The sequence below is a fragment of the Cynocephalus volans genome, chromosome 2 (genome assembly GCF_027409185.1).
Source record: "Cynocephalus volans isolate mCynVol1 chromosome 2, mCynVol1.pri, whole genome shotgun sequence".
NCBI lineage: Eukaryota > Metazoa > Chordata > Mammalia > Dermoptera > Cynocephalidae > Cynocephalus > Cynocephalus volans.
The window spans coordinates 65,710,001-65,735,058 of record NC_084461.1 but is presented as its reverse complement, the minus strand read 5'-3'; the positions used below and the strand labels follow the sequence as shown (position 1 = coordinate 65,735,058).

Sequence of the window (25,058 nt, the reverse complement as noted above, 5' to 3'; positions counted from 1 at the left end):
CAAATATATCATAGCAGTTTTAGAATCAGTCAAACATTTCAATCTAGCATATAGCTTTTGCTGACAAAGTATAGTTAGAAGGGAGTTAAGTAGCCTGGACCCCTAATTAGTTACAGTGTAGAATAAAATAGAGAAAAGGATTTAAATATCTTAAGACTTCTAATTCAACTGGAGAACTCTCTTGAAAGCAATTTGCTATTCTTTATATTAGTCTGGAAAAATGTTTCCCCACCTTTTTCTTTCAGTGAAATTACTGGGTCATAAATGTTAGTGATAATGTTATGTGATAAAAATTTTCAAAAACTGTTACTCAAGATATTTATATGCTTATTTTGTTATAGGATTTGCCATTATTTTTTGAAAGCTAAGACTAATAGTTGCTGTGACTTGATCATAACTTGACTAAATCAAGATGTTAAATAGAATTGTCATACATTTATTAACCAAAGTAATTTAATTAGATTTACTAACAATAAAAATGTTGCTTTTAATAATTTGAATTAAATTTTCATGCACACTTGCTAATTTGGGCCTTTTCTTACAGTTAACCCAATATCCACTCCGGTTGCACTTCCCACACCAGCTCTTTCTCCAAGCTTGATAGCTGATCTTGAAGGCTTAAACTTGTCAACTTCTTCATCAGTCATTAGCGTAAGTTATTTTTAAAATAAACTAGCTCAGTTTTCATATGATGCCATTGCATCTTTTTTATTAAAATGCAAATAATTGAAATGAATTCTTAGTCTTGAACAGTTTCTCCTTTAACAGTAAGTGCAATTCAGGTATGACCTTTTAATTTTGTAAATAGTTTTTAAATTTACTCTACCCAAACCATTATTTTCTCAATTTATTTGTGTTTATTATCCATATTTAATTATCGTGTGTACTTTTTTTTGTGGTACCATTCTATATCTGTAACAGGGTTCCTTGTTACATTGAGGTAGTTTATACACCTGAATTCTGCCGTCCAGAGTTGTTGTCCACGTTATGAGACCTCATTCCCATAATCATTCTATTTCTACCACACTGTTCTTTCACCACAGGCTATTAAAAATTCACGACTTTTCATTTAAAAGTCCAAGATTGTATTTCTCTTTGTGTTATCTTCATACGTATATTTACATGCTTTGGTGTCTTTAAAAATTTTTTTTAGTGTTATTTATAGGGTGTGACTTGAAGTTAGACCAGAGGCCTGCCTATCACAAAATAATGCCAAAACTGTCAACCTGTCATAGTATCTGAAACTGCAGTAACTTTTTTTGTGTTTGTATATTATATCCACTAACTTTTCACTCTAAATCAAGCATGCTGCCTAGGTTGTATAATCTGTGGATATACTTGACCTCCTGTTAATTTGTTGTCAGAAATCTGACAAAATAAGAGATAGAATAGTAAGCTTTGATGGGCACAGGTAGCCAGTGTGTAAAAAGGTTCCTTGGGCTGGCAGGGTACTGCAGGGTACATAATTGATGATCTCAGCTACCAAGGAGCATAGAGCTGCTTCTGCCAAAGTGGGAAAGAGGAGTACCTAATTCTTATATATTGTTACAAAAAATTCCTCCTTCAAAGCAGATATGGTGTCAGGACCGCACAATTAGATACTAAAAAGAGATACTTGCATTCCTGTTCAACTTTTGTCAGCTGACTTAGAAAGTACAGGTGAAAGCTGTTAAGCTACAATGTTCTTTTTAAGTATAGAATGATATTTCTCTTAACTACTCAGAAATGAGTAAGAATGGTATTTGGGATTTTAGTTTGCCCTTCTTGTTTCCAAAAGGATAAAGCACATTAAAAGAGATGGGTGGAAGCATTGAAAATAACCAGTTAAGTCTTTCATTTATTCAAGTAATAAATATTTATTCAGCATTTTTGGTAGGTTCTAAAGAGAAAGTAGTAATCAAAAAGGCTATAGTGAAGTAGTTATTTCCTAAAAAAAATCTATAGTGAAGTACTTATTACCTTGAGTAGAGCAGGAGGCCCCTAAAAACTTGGTAGACAGTAAGGCAGTGGATAAATAACTTGGGCTCTGATGTCAGATGTCCAGGGTGCAAATCCTGGCTTTGCCAGTTACTAGCTATGCGACCATGGGCAAATTGGTAAAGGAAGATTTCTGCATCTCAGTTTCCTATGAGGATAATATCTGCCTCACAGGATCATTGTGAGATTAATGAGATAATACATGTAAAGCTCTTAGAACAGTGACAGGTACATTGTCATCACTCAGTGAATATTAACTAATACTTTTGAGAGTGATATGATATGTGATAATGGGCCCTGAATAGACTCTCATACTTCAGAACCATAAGAAGAATGCAGTTGAGATTAGAAAAGCTTGTAGTGAATTTCATTCATCACAAAATAATTGAAAGACTTACCACCTTTTTATACTAAGGAAAATATTTATTGGGATGATCTCTTCAAAGGAAAGGAAAGCACTCCATCCAAACTTGGGCAAAAAAGGGCTGCCAGGTGATGTGGCTGAGGGAAGCAGGACCACAACACTCACCCTCCCAAAGCTAATTAAATGATCAAATAGTACTAAAAAGATTGGCAAGCAGAAATCCAGCAACAACCAAATAAGGAGGAAGTAGAACTTTAAACAAAGAAAGAGGTAGTCCTTTGCAAAGTGAAAATGAACTGAATATTCTGGCACAGAATGGCATGGCTTCTGATCTCATCTCCAGGCCTCAAAACAGTACTGAGAAAAGATGAATCAAGCACATTTTAAGTTTTCTCATCATATGTGTGAATCAGAAAGAAATGGACTAAAGACATCAGAGGAAAAGAATCAAAGAAAAACCCTTGAAAATTACAACTCCCATGTAGTGTTAAGGGACCTCAACAAATATAGGAGCTTTTTTGGATCCTGAAATGAAATTCATAGATAGTAGAGTAAATCCATAATTTTCAAGTCAACATGTTGCCCTAGAATGAAAGGAGAAATAAAACTAATTTATAGTAAAATAATATTTACATTGATCTATAAATGCTTAACCATGATTGTATTAGAAGATGTAATGAAGTGGTTAAATGATACTGGCACTCGTGTAGAACTCATGAGTGTGGAAGCTATAAATGCAGACTGATATAGATGTGTTATACTGGTAACTTAGATAGTATTGGTTGTGACGTTTCCATTAGTGACATGATTTTTCAAACATTGAACAGTTTTTCTGGATCATAAGTAGTTGCATTCTGGAAAAGTGAGCATATTTAAAACTTTGCAAAAAAAATGCTTTGTACTTATATGAGAGGGTTTTCAGAAAGTTCATGGAAAGATTTGTATTGTCTTTTAATTCTGTTTTTCCATGAGCTTTTTGAAGTACACTTGTACAGATTGTACCATATCCCTCACAAAAGCTGTTATAATTTCGCCTATTATCGATTGATTCCTACTAAGAAAAAATGAAATTATTAACATTCAGATGTCTTATTGGGTATTCATGAGGTGAAAACTTATTTAAAATTACTTAATCCTCAAACATTTTACATACCAGGGTACTTCAAAAAGTTTGTGAAAAAATAGAATGAACTATTTCAGGTACCCTTGTATTGTATGGTTGTTTTCTTTGCAGAACATCTGGCATCTCTGGCCTTCACCCTTTAAATCTACTAGCAGTATCCTTACGTCCCTCCCACCAGTCATGTTCCAACCGCAGGCATTAAAGCAGAACAGTGTAGCAATTAAAATTACAGGCTCTTGAGCCAGACTGCCTACATTCAAATCAGAGCTCTGCCACTTTTCAGAATAAGTGACTTCGTGTAAGTCTGTTTACCTCCCAGTGCCTCAGGTTTTTCATCTGTAAAGATAATACTACCACCTACCTTGTAGGGTTGTTGTTAGTATTAAATGAGTTAACATGTGAAATGTTTGACAGTACTTGATACATATTAAGCACTAAGTATTTTCTGGGTTTTTTTTGTTTATTGCATTATTATTACAACTTTATAAAGGAAATAAATTGTGACCCAAGAAAATTGTGTTATCTTTCTCTTATTAAGGCAGCACATAGATATGCTCAAACATGAAAAGAGCTGAGTCCTACTTTACGGAAAAAAAGGGGATGGGGACACTACTCATTGTTGGAACCAATCAAGGGACAATTCAAAATAATAGAATCAGTAGCTATGGAAATTATGGCCACAGAATTGAGTATAAATGATAAAATGAAAACAACAAAAGAAATCAAAACTGGAAGGTGAGGAGAGGAAAAGATGTTAATCATTTCATTTTTTCATAGTAGAAAATCAATCAGTAATATGCAGAATTGAAACAGAGCTTTTGTTTTTGTTTTGTTTTAAATGAGACTCAGACCTCTTAATGATTTGTATATAATTAAAGAACATTTATCTGAAGTTGTGGAGGGTGTGTGTGTGTGTGTGAAGTTTTATTTTAGTGTCCTTTTCTTTAATTAAAATAAGATTATAGGGCCGAGCCCTTGGCACACTCGGGAGAGTGCGGCGCTGGGAGCGCAGTGATGCTCCTGCCGCAGGTTCGGATCCTATATAGAAATGGCTGGTGCGTTCACTGGCTGAGTGCCGGTCACGAAAAAGACAACAACAACAAAATAAATAAATAAGATTATAATCCCATTCTGAAGGATAATTTGTTTCTCTGTATATCTGTCTGTTCATCCATGCTTACGGAACTGTCATATTTACCATGGTTAATAGTTATTTTAGGTGGTATGATTTTTGGATGACTTGTTGATTTCTTTTTTGTACTTTTCTGTAATCTTTAAGTGTTTTATTATAAATACTAATTAACTTTTAAAGACAATAAAATTATTACTATAAAAATGGGCAAAAGTACAAAAACAAGCAAAATTAATTTATGGTATTACAAGTCAGAATAGTAATTACTCTTAGGAGAATTAGTACTTGTAAGGAAACATAAGAGGAGTTTCTGGGGTGCTGATAATATTCAGTCTTTTGATCTGGTTGCTGGTATCTGGGTATATTCTGTTTATGAAAAAATCATTGAGCTTTGCATTTAAGATATGTATACTTTTCTGCATGTATATTGTACTTCAGTAAAACATTTTTAAAAATTGGTTAAACAGTGTAAATACATTATTTCTAAAAGAGGAAGTACAAATGATAATGGATATGTGGAAGATGTTCAGTAATACTAATGAAAAGATGCAAATTTAAAGAACCGTTTTGCCTGTTTCAGCAAAAATCACAAAACCAACATTCATTGTTGGTGAGGGATACATGAAACAGACATTATGCAGTGTCCCACATGTGAAAATGTAAATTAGTACATCACTGTGTTCAGTTTTGTTTTTTGGCAGGTGGCCAGTTTGGGAGAGCACATCATTCTGGATGGTGGTATAGATCATTCTGGACCTATATAAAAAGCCATAAAAACTCTTGGACCCAGTAATCTCATGTCTAGATTTTTCTTCTAAGAAAATATCTAGACATACAAATATTTATATGCATAATTGCTTATAACCTAAATGTCTAGTGATAGGAGAATGATGGTTGCACAAAGTATGGCAAAAACAATTTAAGGAATTTTTTACAATCATTAAAATGTTTTTATTATGTACCTTAATGAGATGAGAAAATATGGTACAATATAAAGTGAAAAAATGAATATAAGATATTATGTATATGATCTCAATTTTGTAACATTGAACAATTGTACTATTTTAAAATTCAGATAACTTGAAAGAGTAGAAGAAAGTGCATTGTAGTATTAACAGAGCTTTTCTGAATGATGAGACTATGGATGATTTATGTTATTTTTCTTCTGTATATTTTTCAGTAGTTTCCAGATTTTCCTCTAATGCAGATGTAACACATCTGTTATTAAAAAACAATACTTTTAAAAATAGAAATGGAAAGCACATATATGAATGACTAGGATTCCTTTTATTGGCACATCTAATGTCTTTCTGGATCACCACTACTAATTAGTTGGGTGATATTGTGTAAATCATTTGGTTTTCTCTAGCAGAAAGCGATAGCCAGGTAGATCTCCACATTTTCTTTTAACTATAATATTCTATGTGTGTATGAACTTAGGATGGAATTCGGAAGTAGTGAAAATAGTTACACTTCAATGATTTGAATAGTTTGTAAAAATAAATAAATGAAACATTTTTTAGCTTATATGATGACTTCCTGGTCATAGGCAATTTTTATTTACTTCAGTGGATTATTTAAGTGTATTTGGTATTATATGAGTAGATTTTATTTTTTTGAAATTACCAAAATATTTTCAGTGAAACCCAAAGTACTATTCCTTTTTCACACCAAATATTTTTCTAATGAAAATATTTCAGTTTTTGCTGTGCAGAAGCTCTTTAGATTGATATAATCCCATTTGTTTATTTTTCCTTTGGTTGCCCGTGGTTTTGGGGTCGTATTCATGAAGTCTCTGTCCAGTTCTATTTCCTGAAGTGTCTCTCCTATGTTTTCTTTAAGAAGTTTTATTGTTTCAGGGTGTATATTTAATTCTTTAATCCATTTTGAGTTGACTTTAGTGTATGGTGAAAGGTGTGGGACTAGTTTCATTCTCCTGCATATTGATATCCAGTTCTCCCAGCACTATTTGCTAAAGAGGCAGTCTCTTCCCCAGTGTATAGGCTTGGTGCCTTTGTCAAAGATCAGATAGCTGTAGGTGTGTGGGTTGATTTCTGGATTCTCTATTCTATTCCATTGATCAGTGTGTCTGTTTTTATGCCAGTACCATACTGTTTTGGTTATTATAGCTTTGTAGACTAGCTTAAAGTCGGGTAGTGTTATGCCTCCAGCTTTATTTTTTTTGCTCAGCATTGCTTTGGCTATGCGTAGTCTTTTGTTATTCCATATAAATGTCTGGATAGTTCTTTCCATTTCTGAGAAAAATGTCTTTGGAATTTTGATGGGGATTGCATTAAATTTGTATATCACTTTGGGTAGTATGGACATTTTCACTATGTTGATTCTTCCAATCCATGAGCATGGGATATCTTTCCATCTTCTTGTATCCTCTCTAATTTCTCTCAGCAGTGGTTTGTAGTTCTCATTATAGAGATTTTTCACATCCTTGGTTAACTCAATTCCTAAGTATTTTATTTTTTTGTGGCTATTGTAAATAATCAACCACATTGTATATCGACAAAATAAAATTAAGAAAAAAAAAAAAGGGTTAAGATCCCGTTACCGGTCATCTTTAAAAAATAGTAATAAAATAAATAAAAATTTCAGAGGCAAAAAAAAAAAAAAAGAAAGAAAATATTTCAGTTTGTTCTAAAGTTTTCAATTATATATTCAGAACTCAGATTTTTTTAAAATAATGCCTAATAAACATTATCATCATTATAAGGAAATGCTTTATTTTTTCAAAGTCTGTGATAAAGATGATGTGTAAACACAGCATTTGTTTCAGCCTTACATGACTCTAATTAGCAGTTGATCAACAAATGCCTCCATAAATGAGGGAACATTTTAGTTCCTGCTATAGTATTTCAGTGAACAAACTGTGCTTAATTTAATGGATTATTTTACTAGATTATTATTAGGGCATGTGTTTAAATCAATCCCTGAGTATACAGAAACAGCAGTCCTTAGAATGTTAGGGTTCTTGTGGGGATGAAAAAGACTATGGAAGGAAAAGGACGATTTTGCGTGTAAGAATAAATGTGAAATAAGAATAGTTTACTTCTGCTATTAGAAATTTTGTAGTGAAACCCCAATCTCTTGTGCTTTAGATGATTTTTCCTATATTTGGGTCACAAAAACATTAAGGTGAATAAAACAGTTAAAGTTACCTCTGAAAACTATGTTAGTGAATATTGGGCTTTAACTGGTAAATGTCAGCATGAAAGCTTGACTCACCCTTGGTAATTTTTGTTTATTCTCAAACTAGTTGTATAAGAAAGTTTATTAATTTATTCATTTTCTATTAAGATTATGTTGCTATGGGGAAAGTCTGTCCGATCTTACTTAGGTTATATGATTCCCAAGGCAATCCCCCAAATGCTATAAAATTCATAATGGAGGTATAGCACCTGTGGTTCTTTAGCACCTAATCACAAGTCAGAAGGTTTTTGTGGGAATGTACTTTTAAGAGTTCCAACTTAAAATGCAAAGAACTTGGCAGGACCAAGTGAGCAGCCCGAGGCGGCGGCGGCCGAGAATGGGAACGGTGACGACGCAGAGGCAAAGAGGGAGCCGCCCGACCAGGCACAGCCCCGTGAGTGACCCCCGGCCTGGCCCTGCTCGGGGGCTGTACGCCCGCCTGGCTTCTGCCTGCCTCACTGGGCCACTCACTGGCCCCGGGGCAGCCTCCATTTTCTCAGGTGGTGGCGGCTCCGGCCCGGCTCAGCCAAGCCTGTCCTCCTCGCCCAGCTCAGCTCCTCACTGAGCCTTCCCACTTGCTTGCCCCGGCGCGGGGCTTCCCGGGGCCTGCAGGCCGGCCTCCCCTCCCACTCCCTCTGCGGTTCTTTGGCGGGGCTGGTGGCGTGGGGCATCCTCGGCCAGCATCGGGAGGGCAAGGAAGTACTGGCTGGGCTGACTGTCACTCCACGGCACCCTGGGCTCTGGCCCCCGGTAAACTTCCTGTTACCGGGAGGTAGATACCATCTCTGCAGCCACAGGTTCGGAAAAACACCTAACTGATTTCTGGTTAGGAATAGTGTGGTCGGAGAGTTCCGGAGTTCACTTGAACCTGCCGGAGAGCTGACGGCAGGCGGGCACCGGACGCGGTCCGCGCTGGGGGGATTCAAAGGTGAACTGTGTGCTGCAGGCTCCTCCCCCGAGGAGCTCACGCTCTGGTGTGGGAGATAAGACAAGTACACAAATAACCACGATACCAGGAGGAAGGTGATAAGTGCCGAGAAAGATCTACACAGTGCTACAAAGGCACCCAGAGCAACCGGTCGTCTGCGCCTAACAGAAACCTGATAGACTTCCTGGGCGAGGTGGTGCTGAGCAGGGTCTTGAAGGCCCAGCTGATAGACGAGGATTGCAGAAGACACGTCCCAGCCCAGCCCAGTGCGCACAGAGCGGGGAGACGTCCGGCGAGGGAGGTGGAGACTCGACAAAAACCACACACCCTGTGGGGTCACCACTGCGTGATCCAACAGCCCGGGCCAGAGCGCACAGAACAGGGAGAAGTCCTGCACGGGAAGTGGAAGCTCAGCAGAGACCACACACCCTGCGGTACGGCCCCATGATCCAGCAGCCCAGCAGAGTCCAAGCTGACCAGAAAGGTGGCTCCCCGGAGAGGCCCAAGACCCGAGGCAACCACACACACAAGGCACTAGAGGCCAACTGAGCAGTTACGGAGGTAGCCATACCAAATTGGCAACCACAGCAACATCTTAGTTAGTCAAGGGTCTCAAACCGGTGGACTGTGAAACTCCCTGCCACAATGAATAAACATCAAAAAAAAGATACCAGAAATACAAAAAATCAAGAAAGTACACCACCAAAAGTTAATAAATCTCAAACTCTAGATCCTATAGAACAAGAAGCCCTTGAAATAACTGACAAGGAATTTTGAGTGATAATTCTAAGGAAACTGAATGAGATAGAAGAAAACTCAGCTAGACATCATGATGAAATGAGGAAAAGTATACAGGACCTGAAAGAGGAAATGTACAAGGAAATCAATGCCCTGAAAAAAAATGTAGCAGAACTTGCCGAACTGAAGAAGTTATTCAGCGAAATAAAAAACACAACGGAGAGTTTAACCAGCAGGCTTATCGAAGTTGAAGAGAGAACCTCTGAACTTGAAGATGGGCTGTTTGAAATAACACAAGCAGACAAAAAGAAAGAAAAAAGAATCAAGGACATTGAAGACAATCTGAGAGAGATATCAGACAACATTAAGTGCTCAAATATCCGAGTCATGAGTATTCCAGAAGGGGAGGAAAACCGAGATTGCATTGAAAACATATTCAACAAAATAGTGGTAGGAAACTTCCCAGGTATAGGAAGTATCACAGATCTTCAGATCGAGGAAGCTCAACGATCTCCAAACGTATTCAACCCAAAAAGGCCTTCTCCAACACATGTTATAGTCAAATTGGTAAAACTCAGAGACAAAGAGAGAATCTTAAAAGCTGCAAGAGAGAAGTGTCAAATACCTATAAGGGAGCCCCAATCAAGCTAACGTCAGACTTTTCATCACAAACCCTAAAAGCTAAAAAGGAATGGGATGATATATTCAAAATACTAAAAGACAAAGGTTGCCAGTCCAGAATACTCTACCCTGCAAGGCTATCCTTCCGAAATGAAGAGCAAATAGTATATTTCTCAGGCAAACAAAACTGCGCGAGTTCACAACCACACGACCACGCTTACAAGAAATCCTGAAGGGATTACTGGGTTTGTTTCCTGAAAAATAACTACCACTGCCATAAAAACCCAAGAAAAATCAAAACCCACTAGTATAATAAAAATGGCATTCATGAAGAGAAAACAAGCTAACAAAAACTCTATCTACAACCTAAGGAACCAAGAAACACAGAAACCAAACAGTAAATCAGAAAGCAAGGAACAAAAGACACCTAAGACAACCAAACAACCAATAAAATGCTAGGAATAAATCAACACCTTTCAATAAACTATTAAAGTAAAAGGCTTAAATTCCGCAATCAAAAGACACAGACTGGCTGACTGGATTAAAAAGGAGGACCCAACTATATGCTGCCTACAAGAGACCCACCTCACCCATAAAGATTCACACAGACTAAGAGTGAAAGGATGGAAAAAGATTTACCATGCAAACAGAAAAGAAAAACGAGCTGGAGTAGCTATTCTTATATCTGACAAAATAGACTTTAAACTAAAAACCATAAAAAGAGACAATGAGGGACATTACTTAATGATAAAAGGACTGATGCATCAAGAAGACATAATAATCATAAATATGTATGCACCCAGTGTTGGAGCAGCCAGATTTATAAAACAAACTCTATTAGACCTAAAGAAGGAAATAGACACTGACACCATAATAGCAGGGGACCTGAACACCCCACTGTCAATATTAGACAGATCATCTAGGCAAAGAATCAGTAGAGAAACACAAGATCTAAACAAGACTCTAGACCAATTGGACTTGGCAGATATCTACAGAACATTCCATCCAACAACCTCAGAATATTCATTCTTCTCAGCAGCACATGGATCATTCTCCAGGATAGATCACATATGAGGTCACAAATCAAGTCTCAATAAATTCAAAAAAATTGGAATTATCCCATGTATTTTCTCAGACCACAATGGATTAAAACTAGAAATTAATAACAAATGAAACTCTGGAAACTATACAAACACATGGATATTAAACAGTATTCTACTTAATGACATATGGGTCAAAGAAGAAATCAAGCAGGAAATCAAAAAATTTATTGAAACTAATGAAAATAATGATACATCATACGAAAACCTGTGGGATACTGCAAAAGCAGTATTAAGGGGGAAATTTATTGCATTAAATGCTCACTTCAGAAGAATGGAAAGATGGCAAGTGAACAACCTAACACTTCACCTTAAAGAACTAGAAAAAAAGAACAATCCAAACCTAAAGTTAGCAGGCGGAAAGAAATCATTAAGATCAGAGCAGAACTGAATGAAATTGAAACCCAAAAAACAATAGAAAAGATCAATGAATCCAAAAGTTGGTTTTTTGAAAAGATAAATAAAATTGACAAACCATTAGCATGGCTAACAAAAAAAAGAAGAGAAGATTCAAATAACAAAAATTCGAAATGAAAAAGGCGATATTATAACTGATTCATCTGAAATACAAGGAATCATTCGAGACTACTATAAACAACTATACGCCAACAAATTTGAAAATCTGGAGGAAATGGATAGATTTCTGGACACACACAAGCTCCCAAAACTGAACCATGAAGACGTAGAAAATTTGAACAGACCAATAACAATAAAGGAGATTGAAGCTGTTATCAGAAGGCTCCCAACAAAGAAAAGCCCAGGACCAGATGGATTCACAGCAGAATTTTACCAAACATTCAAAGAGGAATTGACACCGATTCTTTACAAACTATTCCAAAAGATTGAAACAGATGCAAATCTCCCAAACTCATTCTATGAAGCAAACATTACCCCGATACCAAAACCAGGTAAAGATATAACCAACAAAGAAAACTACAGGCCGATATCCTTGATGAATATAGATGCAAAAATCCTCACTAAAATACTAGCATACAGAATACAGCAACACATACGTAAAATTATTCACCACGATCAAGTGGGATTCATCCCAGAGATGCAAGGTTGGTTCAACATACCCAAATCAATAAATGTGATACACCATATTAATAAACTCAAAGACAAGGACCATATGATCATATGTATAGATGCTGAAAAAGCATTTGATAAAATTCAGCACTCATTCATGACAAAGACCCTCTATAAGTTAGGTATAGAGGGAAAGTATCTCAACATAATTAAAGCCATATATGACAAACCCACTGCCAGTATCATCCTGAATGGGGAAAAGCTGAAAGCTTTTCCTTTAAGAACAGGAACTAGACAAGGATGCCCACTCTTACCACTCCTATTCAACATAGTGTTGGAAGTACTAGCCAGAGCAATCAGAGAAGAGAAGGAAATAAAGGGCATCCAGATTGGAAAGATGTAGTCAAACTCTCCCTGTTTGCAGATGACATGATCCTATATATCGAACATCCTAAAACCTCCACAGAAAAACTCTTGGAATTGATAAATGATTTCAGCACAGTAGCAGGATACAAAATCAACACACAAAAATCAGTAGCATTTCTTTCCTCCAATAGTGAACTTGCAGAACGAGAAATCAAGAAAGCCTGCCCATTTACAATAGCCACCAAGAAAATAAAATACTTAGGAATTGAGTTAACTAAGGATGTGAAAAATCTCTATAATGAGAACTACAAACCACTGATGAGAGAAATTAGAGAGGATACAAGAAGATGGAAAGATATCCCATGCTCATGGATTGGAAGAATCAACATAGTGAAAATGTCCATACTACCCAAAGTGATATACAAATTCAATTCAATCCCCATCAAAATTCCAAAGACATTTTTCTCAGAAATGGAAAGAACTATCCAGACATTTATATGGAATAATAAAAGACCACGTGTAGCCAAAGCAATGCTGAGCAAAAAAAATAAAGCTGGAGGCATAACACTACCCGACTTTAAGCTAGTCTACAAAGCTATAATAACCAAAACAGTATGGTACTGGCATAAAAACAGACACACTGATCAATGGAATAGAATAGAGAATCCAGAAATCAACCCACACACTTACTGCCATCTGATCTTTGACAAAGGCACCAAGCCTATTCACTGGGGAAGGGACTGCCTCTTTAGCAAATGGTGCTAGGATTACTGGATATCCATATGCAGGAGAATGAAACGAGACCCATACCTCTCACCATATACTAAAATCAACTCAAAATGGATTAAGGATTTAAATATACACCCTGAAACAATAAAACTTCTTAAAGAAAACATAGGAGAAACACTTCAGGAAATAGGACTGGACACAGACTTCATGAATATGACCCCAAAAGCACGGGCAACCAAAGGAAAAATAAACAAATGGGATTATATCAAACTCAACAGCTTCTGCACAGCAAAAGAAACAATTAACAGAGTTAAAAGACAACCAACAGAGTGGGAGAAAATATTTGCAAAACATACATCTGACAAAGGATTAATATCCAAAATATACAAGGAACTCAAACAACTTTACAAAAAAAAAAAAACAAACAAACAAGCAACCCAATTAAAAAGTGGGCAAAAGAGCTAAGTAGGCATTTCTCTAAGGAAGATATACAAATGGCCAACAGACATATGAAAAAATGCTCAACATCACTCAGCATCCGGGAAATGGAAATCAAAACCACACTGAGATACCATCTAACCCCAGTTAGGATGGCTAAAATCCAAAAGACTCTGAACGATAAATGCTGGCGAGGTTGCGGAGAAAAAGGAACTCTCATACATTGTTGGTGGGACTGCAAAATGGTGCAGCCTCTATGGAAAATGGTATGGAGGTTCCTCAAACAAGTGCGGATAGATCTACCATATGACCCAGCTATCCCACTGCTGGGAGTATACCCAGAGGAATGGAAATCATCAAGTCGAAGGTATACCTGTTCCCCAATGATCATTGTAGCACTCTTTACAATAGCCAAGAGTTGGAACCAGCCCAAATGTCCATCATTGGATGAGTGGATACGGAAAATGTGGTACATCTACACAATGGAATACTACTCAGCTATAAAAACGAATGAAATACTGCCATTTGCAACAACATGGATGGACCTTGAGAGAATTATATTAAGTGAAACGAGTCAGGCACAGAAAGAGAAATACCACATGTTCTCAGTTATTGGTGGGAGCTAATAATTAATATAGAAATTCACACACACACACACACACACACACACACACAAAAGAAAAAAAACCGGGGGGGGGGAGAAGATATAACAACCACAATTACTTGAAGTTGATACGACAAGCAAACAAAGGACATTGTGGGGTGGGGGAGGGAGGAGAGTGGGGAGGGAGGGAGGTTTTGGTAAGGGGCAACAATAATCAACCACAATGTATATCGACAAAATAAAATTTAAAAAATAAAAAGTAAAAATAAAACAGTCTGATCTTAAAAAAAAAAAATGCAAAGAACTCATTTAGAAAGGCAGAGTGACATTTGGGAAAGTCTTTGAGTTTGGAATCCATAGAACTGGTTTCCACCCTTGACTGAGCTCCTTCCAATCATTGTGACTTCGGGCAATTGTTTGACTTGTATAAATTTCTATTTTTGAATTTGGGTACTTTCCCTAAACACCTAATTGTGTTTTCATGAAAATCAAATGAAGAAACGGCCTGAAAATGTTTGAATTCTATTCCGTCTCTGTAAACCCTGAAATATGGTTCTGTGGCCCTGGAACAAGGGCGAACTTGATTTGGGAACAGATAATAGATTCATATTTAAGTATGTCAGGCAGGACAGAGAGATTATGAGAGGAAGAATTCCCTCAAGATTAGGATTGACAGGGGATAGAGGCTTGAAAGTCTTTATGTTCAGTAAAAATGTAGGTTTGACATCACCTGATGCATCTGTTTCCCTTCCTCCAGCCCCCAAATTGGATACTAGAACTATGGAGAAAGGATAAGGAAAAGTAGCTCAGTGAAACAAAAAGATAAAGTCCCTAGGAAGCACCAGGATCCGCAAAACTCTTATTTAGAAAAAAGGGTAATTGCTGAGTCTGCCTAGGAAAGTTGGCCATTCTTGTCATGGGCATTTCTAGGTCAGGCAAAAGTCACTGTACTGTGTGCCCAAACTGAAAGTTTGTTATGGCATTATAACTCTTTTTCCATCTCAAAAAATTCACACTAAAAGTAAACATCAATTTGCTTTAAAATGTTTGGGGAAAAGTTTGGGATTGGTTCCATATTTTTCTCTTCCTTAGAACTGAGGAAAGAAGAAAATTTAATTTCTTGAGTACGTTCAGTGTGTTACTGAGTTAAGAGAAAAAATACAGATAGTTTTATTTCTAAAAGGAGCAAGAATGGTACATGTCATTCCTTAATAACATACTTTCTTAATTATATTTCCTATATACCTTCTTTAATACGACCAGAGCTAGTGTTACAGAAATCAATACTTCCCATAAAGTAATGAAACAATGGTATGAAAAATAGGCTCAGCAGGAATTTGTGCAGCTTGCGTACAAGCATGTCTCTTCCCTGTGTCATATTCTGTGCTGAGGGAAACATTAGCACCTCCTGAACTGAAGCCAAATAACAGCAGGTTAAGCCATCTCTCATCTTGTTCTTAGTCTTAGGGAATTGGCTATTGGATAATGCTTCCAAGTCTAGCAACTGTAACTCAAGGGTCACCTGAATCAGCACTTGTAGCTTTTCCCTAAACCCTTATCTTATAGCAATCCACTTGTGTCTTGAAATGGTCAAGCTATCCTTTACTCCAGCTAGAAACTTATTTGCCTGATATTTCATCAGGTCTGCTCACAAGTGTTTCAAAGAGAAAGAGTGCCCTTAGTGAAATCATTGCTTAGTTGGTTTTGAGCCATGGTAATTCACTCCACCCAATTACCAACAACACAATCAAAAGTTTTTCCACCCATCATATTTTCTTAATACTGTTCATCATGTTAGCCCGGCTTAAATCAAATCTGAAATATGTGTGCTTATTATAATTACTAAATGGTTGCCTATATGAGGGTCATTAAAAAAAAATTTTTTTTTTGCTATAGGAAGCTTATTTTTCAAATATTGAAAGCTTGTAAAAAGTAGGCTTCTTTAAAAGTTAAAAAGTCTTAACAATGTAAGTGATGGCAAAAAACGTAGGCATACCAAGTGGGAGTGCATATTGGTAAAACCACACTTCAGAGAGTAATTTGGAAATAATCAAGTTGAATATATGCGTTCCCTGTAAGACCAAGCAATCCATTTGGATACACATGAAAACATATGCAAGAATGTTCACTGGCACACTGTAAGAGTAAAAAACTAGAAACAAATTAAACTTCTATCACTAGAATAGATACATAAATTGTGGCATACAAATACAATGGAGTACTATGCCAATTGTTACAATGAATGAACTAGAAATACATGCTAAACATGGATAAATCTAAAAACAATATTAAGAAAGAAAAGAAAGTTACAGAAGTATAATACAGCATGAAGCCATTTGTAGAAAGTGTAAAAATATGTAAAATAATGTATGTAATTGATGGATGCATACGTATGTGAATAATGTTTAAAAACATATGATTGATAACATCAAATACAAATAGTACTGGTTACTTCTGATGCCAGGAGGAAAGAGGAATGAAATCTGGGAGGGCTACACCTGGGAGTGTCATTCAGATTTACAAGGTTTTATGCATTATGCTGGGGGGTGGAGACACTGTTTTTTTTGTTTGCTTGTTTTAAAAATATATATTCTTTTTACTTATTTGCATGAATTATTTTATATTTTGGTTGTCATAAGTTGGAGTAATAATAAATATTAACTACATTAAAAATCACCTAAATAGTACCATAGATGTCTTCAATTATATTAAGTGCTACTATGCATGTTTCTCTTGGTCCTGGGGGGGTCTCAGGAGGCAGGACTACACATAGCTTCTGCCAGGAGTCCAGGGAGCAGGGCCACACATAGCCCTGCCACGAGAGTGCAGTGAGGTGAGTTGCTCAGGGCATGCCCTGAACTAGGGCCTCTTAGGGAGGTGGGCAACCAGAAACCAGACACAAAGTTCTGGGACTTAGCGCATGCACTAAGCAACTTTATTGTCTACAGGCATGTATTATATATGCTCTAGCCAGCTGTGAGCCCTTCCCATACCTCCCTGTCTCCTAGGTAACTCAGTAGGAAGTCTGTGGTTTGTGGTTAAGCCTTGCGAATTCTTGCTGACCCAGTCTTTTTGCATTTTGCATTTCTGCTGACACAGTCTAAGTCCTGGAGAGCAAGAGTGCCTCCATCTTTAACATGTGTTCTCCTTCATTTTCATCCACTACTATATCCTGCATAGATTTCCTCATTTGATTTACTTCTTACTACAAACCTAAAAAGGTATTATCTTTTATTTTAAATTTATATTGTTATAGTTTCCTTCATTTTCTAACTTAAAAAAAATTATAATTTATTTTTGTAGTTGTCAACACCACCCAAATGATGATAGAAACTGAACTTGAATCCAGGTTTTATGCTTCTAAATTCCATGCCTTTTTTTCTGTCTGTTTCTACTTTCCTTGACAATTATATAAATCAATCTGTGTGTATAACATGTGATAAACTCCTTAAAATAATTTAATTATTGAAATGCATTTATATGTTCCTTGCAATCTTATTTACACCGTGATTTGCCTGGTAAGTCTTCTTTTTCGTAGGTGGTGCAAACTTAATCCATACTTCATTCTGTGTTTAGTTTTCATAAATTCTCAATCAGAGTTCAGATGAATGGGACTTTAATTCTATTTCAATAAAAATCTATTGTAAAAGAGAAAGCGTTATAAGTCCTGTTTCAAAGAATTATAGTTGTAGTGAAATAAAAATTTAACCCTTTAGATTAGATTTTATTGCAAAAAATTTTTTTTTACTTATGTTAGCCACATAGTTGTTTGTAGATGGTAACTTTTTTTAAATGTTCAATAACAAGAATTGGCAATATTCTGAAATGAGTTTAAAGCAAGATTTGCCTTTGACAAAACCAGCACAAATGATCTGACTTTCAGGTGGTGAAATACCGTCTGTATTCTTTAGCCCTTGTATTTTGCAGTGTTTTCGTGGGTATGGCCGATAAAAGGCAGGTACTGGCACATTTTCCTTTAATGTGTATGTTGTTCCTAGATATCAGTGAGATCCTCTCGATACTTGCATTCTAACATACATGCAGACTGGAATTATCATAGCTTAATTTCATTTACTTGAAAAATATATTTATTGAACACAGTATGACCAAGTCACTATGCTAAGAATAAAGATAACAGGTTAATAATATATCATCCCTTCCTAAAGGAGCTCACAGTTTAGAGACTGAAACAGACCAGAAAACATTTATTAAGTCTTATAGGAGCACAGAGAAGGGAACAAGTAATTCTGAAAGAGGGGCTATCAGTACAGACACAGATAGTGATATTTGTGTTGGGTCTTGAAGAATGGCTGAGTTCACCAACAATGAAGAAAAGGGAGCAAGTATTTCAGACACAGGGAATGGCCAGATCATAGACAAAAGATGCAATATGTATTATATTTTTGAGAAATTGTGTAACTAGCTGTAGCTAGTGTACAAGATGTGTGTATTGGGAGAGATAGAAGTGGCTACAGATGAAGCTGGTAAAATGGTTGGAAAAACTTTGTGGAAGACTTTGAAAGGAATTCGGAAGATTTTTAAGCAGGTCATTGATAGTGATCAGATCTTTGTTTTATAAAGTCGTGTGGAAGATTAATTGGACAGGAGGAGAGTGAAGGAGTGGCTTGGTGACTGTTTAGATAGCTAACTGTGGATTCCATTTGAATGATTATCTGGATAGTGGTACCCAAGTAACCAAGATAGAAAATACAAGAGAAGGAGGAAAGGACAATGACATTGAAATTTAGTTTGCGACATGTTGACTCTGAGGTGCTCATGGAACATCAATTTAGACATTTCCGGTAAGAAGGTATAAATCCATTCTGGATTTCAGAGAAAAATCAGGGCCAGCTGTTTAGAAATACACACACACACACAACCCTCAAAGCCATCAGGATACAGGTAATACTTTAAGTCAGGGGAATAGAAAAGCCTATTCAGGGAAACCTTGTGGGGTGAGAGGAGACAAATGAAGATGGAATTCTGGGGACCATCATGATTTAAGAGGCAACAAAGGAAAAGGCCAAGTAGGAGTGAAAGAAGGAAGTGAATTGTAGAGCGTGATGTCAGGAGACTCAGTTTACTCAGGGAAACAGACAAACCATTAGTGTAGTAAGTGTTGTACTAGAGAGACAAATCCACTAAGTGCTCCTGGATGACAAAGTTTCTTAGAAAAGCATGTACATATGTGGCCTTGGAACCGAGTCTTGAAGAATAAGTGTTTGTCTAGATGACTGGAGTAGAAGAGGAATGACATCCCTGGCAGAGAAAATAGTATATGCAAAGGCTTGAGGTGTGAAAGAACTTGGAGTATTGCAGAAACAGTAGTTCAGTGTGGCTAAAGTATAGTGTGTATAGGTGCAATAACTAGGTCTGATGCTTGAGAATTATGTTGGTGACACACTGTCATGGGAAAATTGTAGTAAGGATTTCTTAACTGGTTCTTTTCCAATCTTATCCTGTTGTGGTACATATAGAAAAGCAGTCGTTTTCCAAGTGTGCTCTAGTGTAAACAAGAGAATGCTGAAGAAGGAGGCTGGAGACACCCAGTCCAGGAGCTCCAGCTATCTTGGCCTTCCTCCCTCACAGGGGCAACATCACAGCACATCTCTATCCATTTGTGGCAAATTAGTGAGGAGGTGCTGATGACTTAGCTACCGTAAAGATAGCAGATTTGGTCCTTATGGATCACAGTCCTTAAGTGGAATTTAATTTAGGAGGATGCAGGGAGATTCATTAAGAAAAGTGATTATGACAGAATATCAAGGTAGTATATTGAAGAATAGTAAATAATTCCATGAACAGTCCGCAAAATAGAAAACAGAGCTGGAAAAAAAAAAGGGCGGGGGGAGTGGGGGCTAATCCATTATAATATGCACTTGGAGTTAGCCAAACTTGAGGTGAAGGGCACCATCCTCCAGATGGCTAAGTTGGCCCAAGACTTCTGACACCAACTGCAGGTTTAGGAGTTTCACAAAATCACTCTCAGGTTCAATAGTTTGCTAGAACAACGCAGAGGCTCAGGAAAGTGTTATATTTAGGATTACAGTTTTATTATAACAAAAGAATACAAATTAGAACCAGCCAAAGGAAGAGCCATATAGGGCAGATTGTGGGAGGGTTCCAAATGTGCAACTTCTAGATGACCCTACTGGCATCAAAATGCAGCAGTATGCATGGAATATAGGCATGGTCAATTGAACTGTTGCCACATGGTTGAACTCAGTCTCCAGCCCTACCCTCTCCCTGGAGGTCAGGCTGATGTTAAGTGGCCCAAAGCCCCAAACCCTCTAATCACATGGTTGGTGTCTTGCTGGCTTGCCCAGTCCCCTTCTCGAGTTATCTCCTAGCATAAGCTAGCTAAGGTCCCACCATGAGTCACCTCAATGACATAAATTTATTTGGTGTTGTGCCAGGGGGCCCGCCATGAGTAACAAGGACATTCCTATCACTGGGGAAATTCCAGGGGTTTAAAGATGACCTCTCAAGAGCTGGGACAAAGTCTGTCTTTAGGTGAGGCCAAATTCCTTGCTACACATATGCCAATTAAGTGTTTTATTCATTCAACAGATATTTATTCAGGCCAGAATATGAGGTCAAAAATATAGTGATGAACAAGGTGGGCAAATTTCTGCCCTCAGGGAGTTTACAGTTGAGTGGGAAAATAAAGAATTGCCTCAAAGGAATACAATTATAGCCTACTCAGTGCTTTCACTTTTGTAGCATAGTTTTACCCATTTGAAAATTTCTGCAGGTATGAGTTATCATTATTTCCCTGATTATGAACATAAGCATTTATTTTGTATTCACTAAGCTCCACAGTCCCATTTATTCCAGGCTGTGTCATTATAGGTGAAAACATCCTCTGACATTTAACACACTTCAGAATGTAGATACCTGAACCACTTTTTCTCTCTAACAAGAAGTAGAAGGATAATTTTCACAGTCTGTGCTCTTCATCTTCTGCTTTCCTGGAATTGGCATTGTGGATCATCACGTATCACTTGATGAGAAAATAAAGCATCACTCAATGCCGGGGTGAAGACAGTGGCAACAGCAGAATTAACCGGGGTCTGTGCCCGTTGTCATTGGTAGCCAGCATGGAATTTCCTGCGACCAGCAAAAAGACGACATCCAAGAAGCCTTCTCACTGATGCCCCCCACCTCCCCAAGGATTTCCAGGCTGAAGGAGAGAGTGCAGGAAATCCATATGTAATCCTGAATTTGGGCAGGCAGAGTGAGGCAAAGAAAAGTAATTTTTTAACATACTAAGCAAATACAGCTTCTAAAGTTAAGTTTTTATCATTACTTCTGTCAAGTTCCTTATGTAAGGAATTTGGAAAATGGGCCAGCAAGTAGGCTTATTATCAGCAGCTAATGAAGTCACAACTCTCCATGATTAGGGATAGAGGCCCTGACCCTGCTTGTGTTATAGGAACCTAATTGGAAAATAGAGAAGAGTCTCAATCAGACCTGCTTTTGGTATGGAGGTTAATCCGTCAATTTTAAAATAATAAGAAAAAGCAAACCGTAATTCATGAAGCAGAGTCTGGATCACTCTGTCTGAAATCTACTAAAACAGCATTTGGAATTATTAGGGCAATTGTGCATTATAATGATGACTGTTATGGTTGAAGTTGCTTTATGTTTAGAATTTCAGTTTCTCTTGAGTGACTTTTAGGTTGATTGATTCCTCCCACCCCCAAGTTGGTCTGCAAGGACCAATTGCTTGGAGGAACATCTTTGTTGTATATAAGCATTTACTAGTTCATATGGCAGACGTTTCATGAATATGTGGTCTCATTCATGAAAATGATAAATGTGTCTGTGATAATTTATTTTCTAATATGGCAGAAAAAGTTAAGGTATATTCAAGCCCCAGGCTAAGAGACAAGTCCAGCTAAGATCAAATTCCTTTGGGTTTAGAGGAGGAAGAAATTAAAGTCAAAATTAAAAATAATTTGGCATTTTAAATTTGGGAAAAATTATTTTTTCTGATGAAAATGTCTGTAGTCATGGAACTGTGATAAAAATAATGGAAAATCACTAGCCTGGGTCTGCTTAACTTGAAGACGTTTTAAAATTAAAGTATGACAGTATTTTGTGTTTCCATTGCCTAGCCGCATCCCATCTTATTCTTTATTCAATTCTCTTCTTGGTATGAGTTGTAATTTTTAAATTAAACTTTTAAGGTATGCCATCCTGCTGCTCAATCTTTTTATTTTTGCACCACTTGGGAGCTCTCGTAGTTATAACAGACCATTTTCATCTCTCCCATTTCTAGATTATTAAAAGGAGCCATTTTAAAAATAAAGATTGTTATTTTTAGTTGTAGAATTTTTATTGCAAAATATTTTTTAATTGGCTTAAGCAAATATATGCCAGTTATAAGTCCTGATTGGTGTGGATAGTGCTCATAATGCTTTGCCAATATTACAATAAAGTCCTCCATAAAGAGAAATTCACTGTGTCAGATGCTAATTATACTTATTGATGAACTAGTAATTGTTTATGGCAAAAAGCCCCAGGCCACCCACAAAAAACCAAAGGAAATATGTATATAAATCTGCAAGAAACCAAAGGATTAAAGAGGTGATGATAAAGAGAGCCTTGGGACTTTCTTCTTCCTTCTCCTTTGTGGTGAACAGTTCCTTGCACTTGCTGTGGGTTCAATCTTTTCAGAGCTGAGAAAGCTCACTTCCTTCTACAATGATTATTTTTAGCTTTTATTTGTACTACAATAGGAAATAAGAGGGGTGTAAAAATATAATTTGTCTAAAAAAGATTCATCTTTTCTGGCAATTTTATTTTTCATATCCAAAGTTGATTTAACTTTGTGTGACTGTCAACTGCTGTATTTCAAACTTTGTTGCTTCTGTTGAATTGTGGTATTTGCAGTGAAGAAAACACTATTTTTTAGCTTTATGATATCTTTGATTATTACACATTGGCCAATCATATATTAAATATTACTTAATTATATACCAGCCAAGTTAAAGTCTGTTACCATTATTCCTCTTTAAAAATGTGCCAAATGTTTTTAAACACAGGGCAGGGCATGGTATAGAGAATTGATAAATATTATTTTAATAGTATTCAAATCTATTAACATGAGAAAACTGACCTATATGGAAAGTGTTACGGTGACACTTACAAAAACTTTCTCTTCAAAGGAAGAGAAAATGAATTTGGCTGTAGGGTACATGCCCAACTAACACCGAGAAATTAATTTATTACCAGAACATGGACTAAAACCAGATAAGTATAGTAATCCTAATATTAAAGAAAAGTAAAAACCACTTATCTTAGAATATATCAGACACGTTATTACTCAAATCATTCATGAATGTAATTACATATAGCTTTTATAAACCTATCAGTAAGCGTTATTTCTTTAAATTTGCGGCTGTTCTGCATTACTGAATTTCTAAATACCTCCCTTAAATGTTAAATAAATATTGAAGATCTGCATTACACTTCTGCTTTAAAAAAATCAAAGAAACAAAATTTCAGCAAGTTCTGCTTTAAAATGCATTAGATTAAGTGAGAGATACCAGCCAAATGTAATATGTGCATCTTATTTGAGCAGATCAACTCTGAAATAGTCAAGGAATTATGAACACTGACTGTATTTTAAATGAAATTAAGGGATTTTTGTTTTGTTTTTTAGTGTTATAATAGTATTGTAAGTTTTCTTAAAAACAGAAGTATTTATTAATGAAATTATATCTGGAATTAGCTTTTAAAATTTTTAAATTAGAAATAGAGTAAAAGATTGGGTTAACCAAGATTGGCCAAATGTTGACAGTTTAATTTTTTCATTATATTAGTCTCTCTGCTTTTTGTACATTAAAATTTTTTTCATAAGTTTTTTTAAATGTGTAATTTCAGAAACTCATTTATTACATACTTTCACTGAAGATTTGATGTTCGTGCTTCATAGAATGTGTTCTGACACTGTGTCTTGTAAATCTAAACTAGTGCGTCAGAGTCTGAATTCAGTTCAGATCGTCATATGTGAAATTTAGGGGACCGAAGTAGATTGTTTCTAAGGTCCCTTCCAACTGGATATTTCTAGAGGTCTATAAGAAATTAAGTGGAGAGACTTCAGATGACTTCAGGAAACATCAACCTCAGCATAGGGAAAAGGTTGCTTTCTCTTTTATATTAGTAATCTACTATAGATATAGTAACACTTGAAGTCGGAGTCCCTGGAAGATAGGACAGGACCTTTTTATTGTCCTTTCTATCCCCAGTGCTTAATACATAACAGGTGCTCATCAAACATGCTTTGAATGAATGAAATTAATCTTTCCTGTTTTCCAGCTTCATTATCATAGAACCTATTCCCACTGATGTCAGTTTAAATGACTCTATTGTTAGTATATTAGTTTATTACATCATTGAGAGAATTATTTCTGTCAAGCATATATCTAGAAAGTGGTTGTGCTCCTTACATGTTCCTTTTATTACTTAACATGTAATATTTAAGACAATAAAATGGAGAATAAGTTATTGCTTTAAATTACTTGACAAAATATCCTAATAACTCATTCTTTATATTTCTAAAATGCTCTTTTAATTTGGCTAAAAGTACAGCATGATAAACTGAGAAACTAAAAATATCATTTTGATTTTATTTTCCTGTCAATAGAGATCTCCTAAAAATTTAAAGCACATCTTTCTAAGGTAACATTTATCTCCTCACATC

At 36.3% G+C, this 25,058-nt stretch overlaps 1 protein-coding gene across 4 annotated transcripts in view; it reads left to right on the top strand.

Annotated features, from left to right (window-relative positions):
* The window catches only part of AP3B1 (adaptor related protein complex 3 subunit beta 1), a 291,668-nt gene that overhangs the window by 209,441 nt on the left and 57,169 nt on the right, over positions 1-25,058 (top strand). For 2 of the 4 annotated variants that reach the window (XR_010022600.1, XM_063085543.1), the window contains exon 22: positions 545-651. The exons of the other annotated variants lie outside the window; for them this stretch is intronic. Coding sequence is in view for 1 of the 2 variants with exons in the window: in XM_063085543.1 (XP_062941613.1) it covers positions 545-651 (107 nt within the window). In the remaining variant the exon portion in view is untranslated. The remainder of the gene's footprint in view (positions 1-544; positions 652-25,058) is intronic. 4 annotated transcript variants of the gene reach the window in all.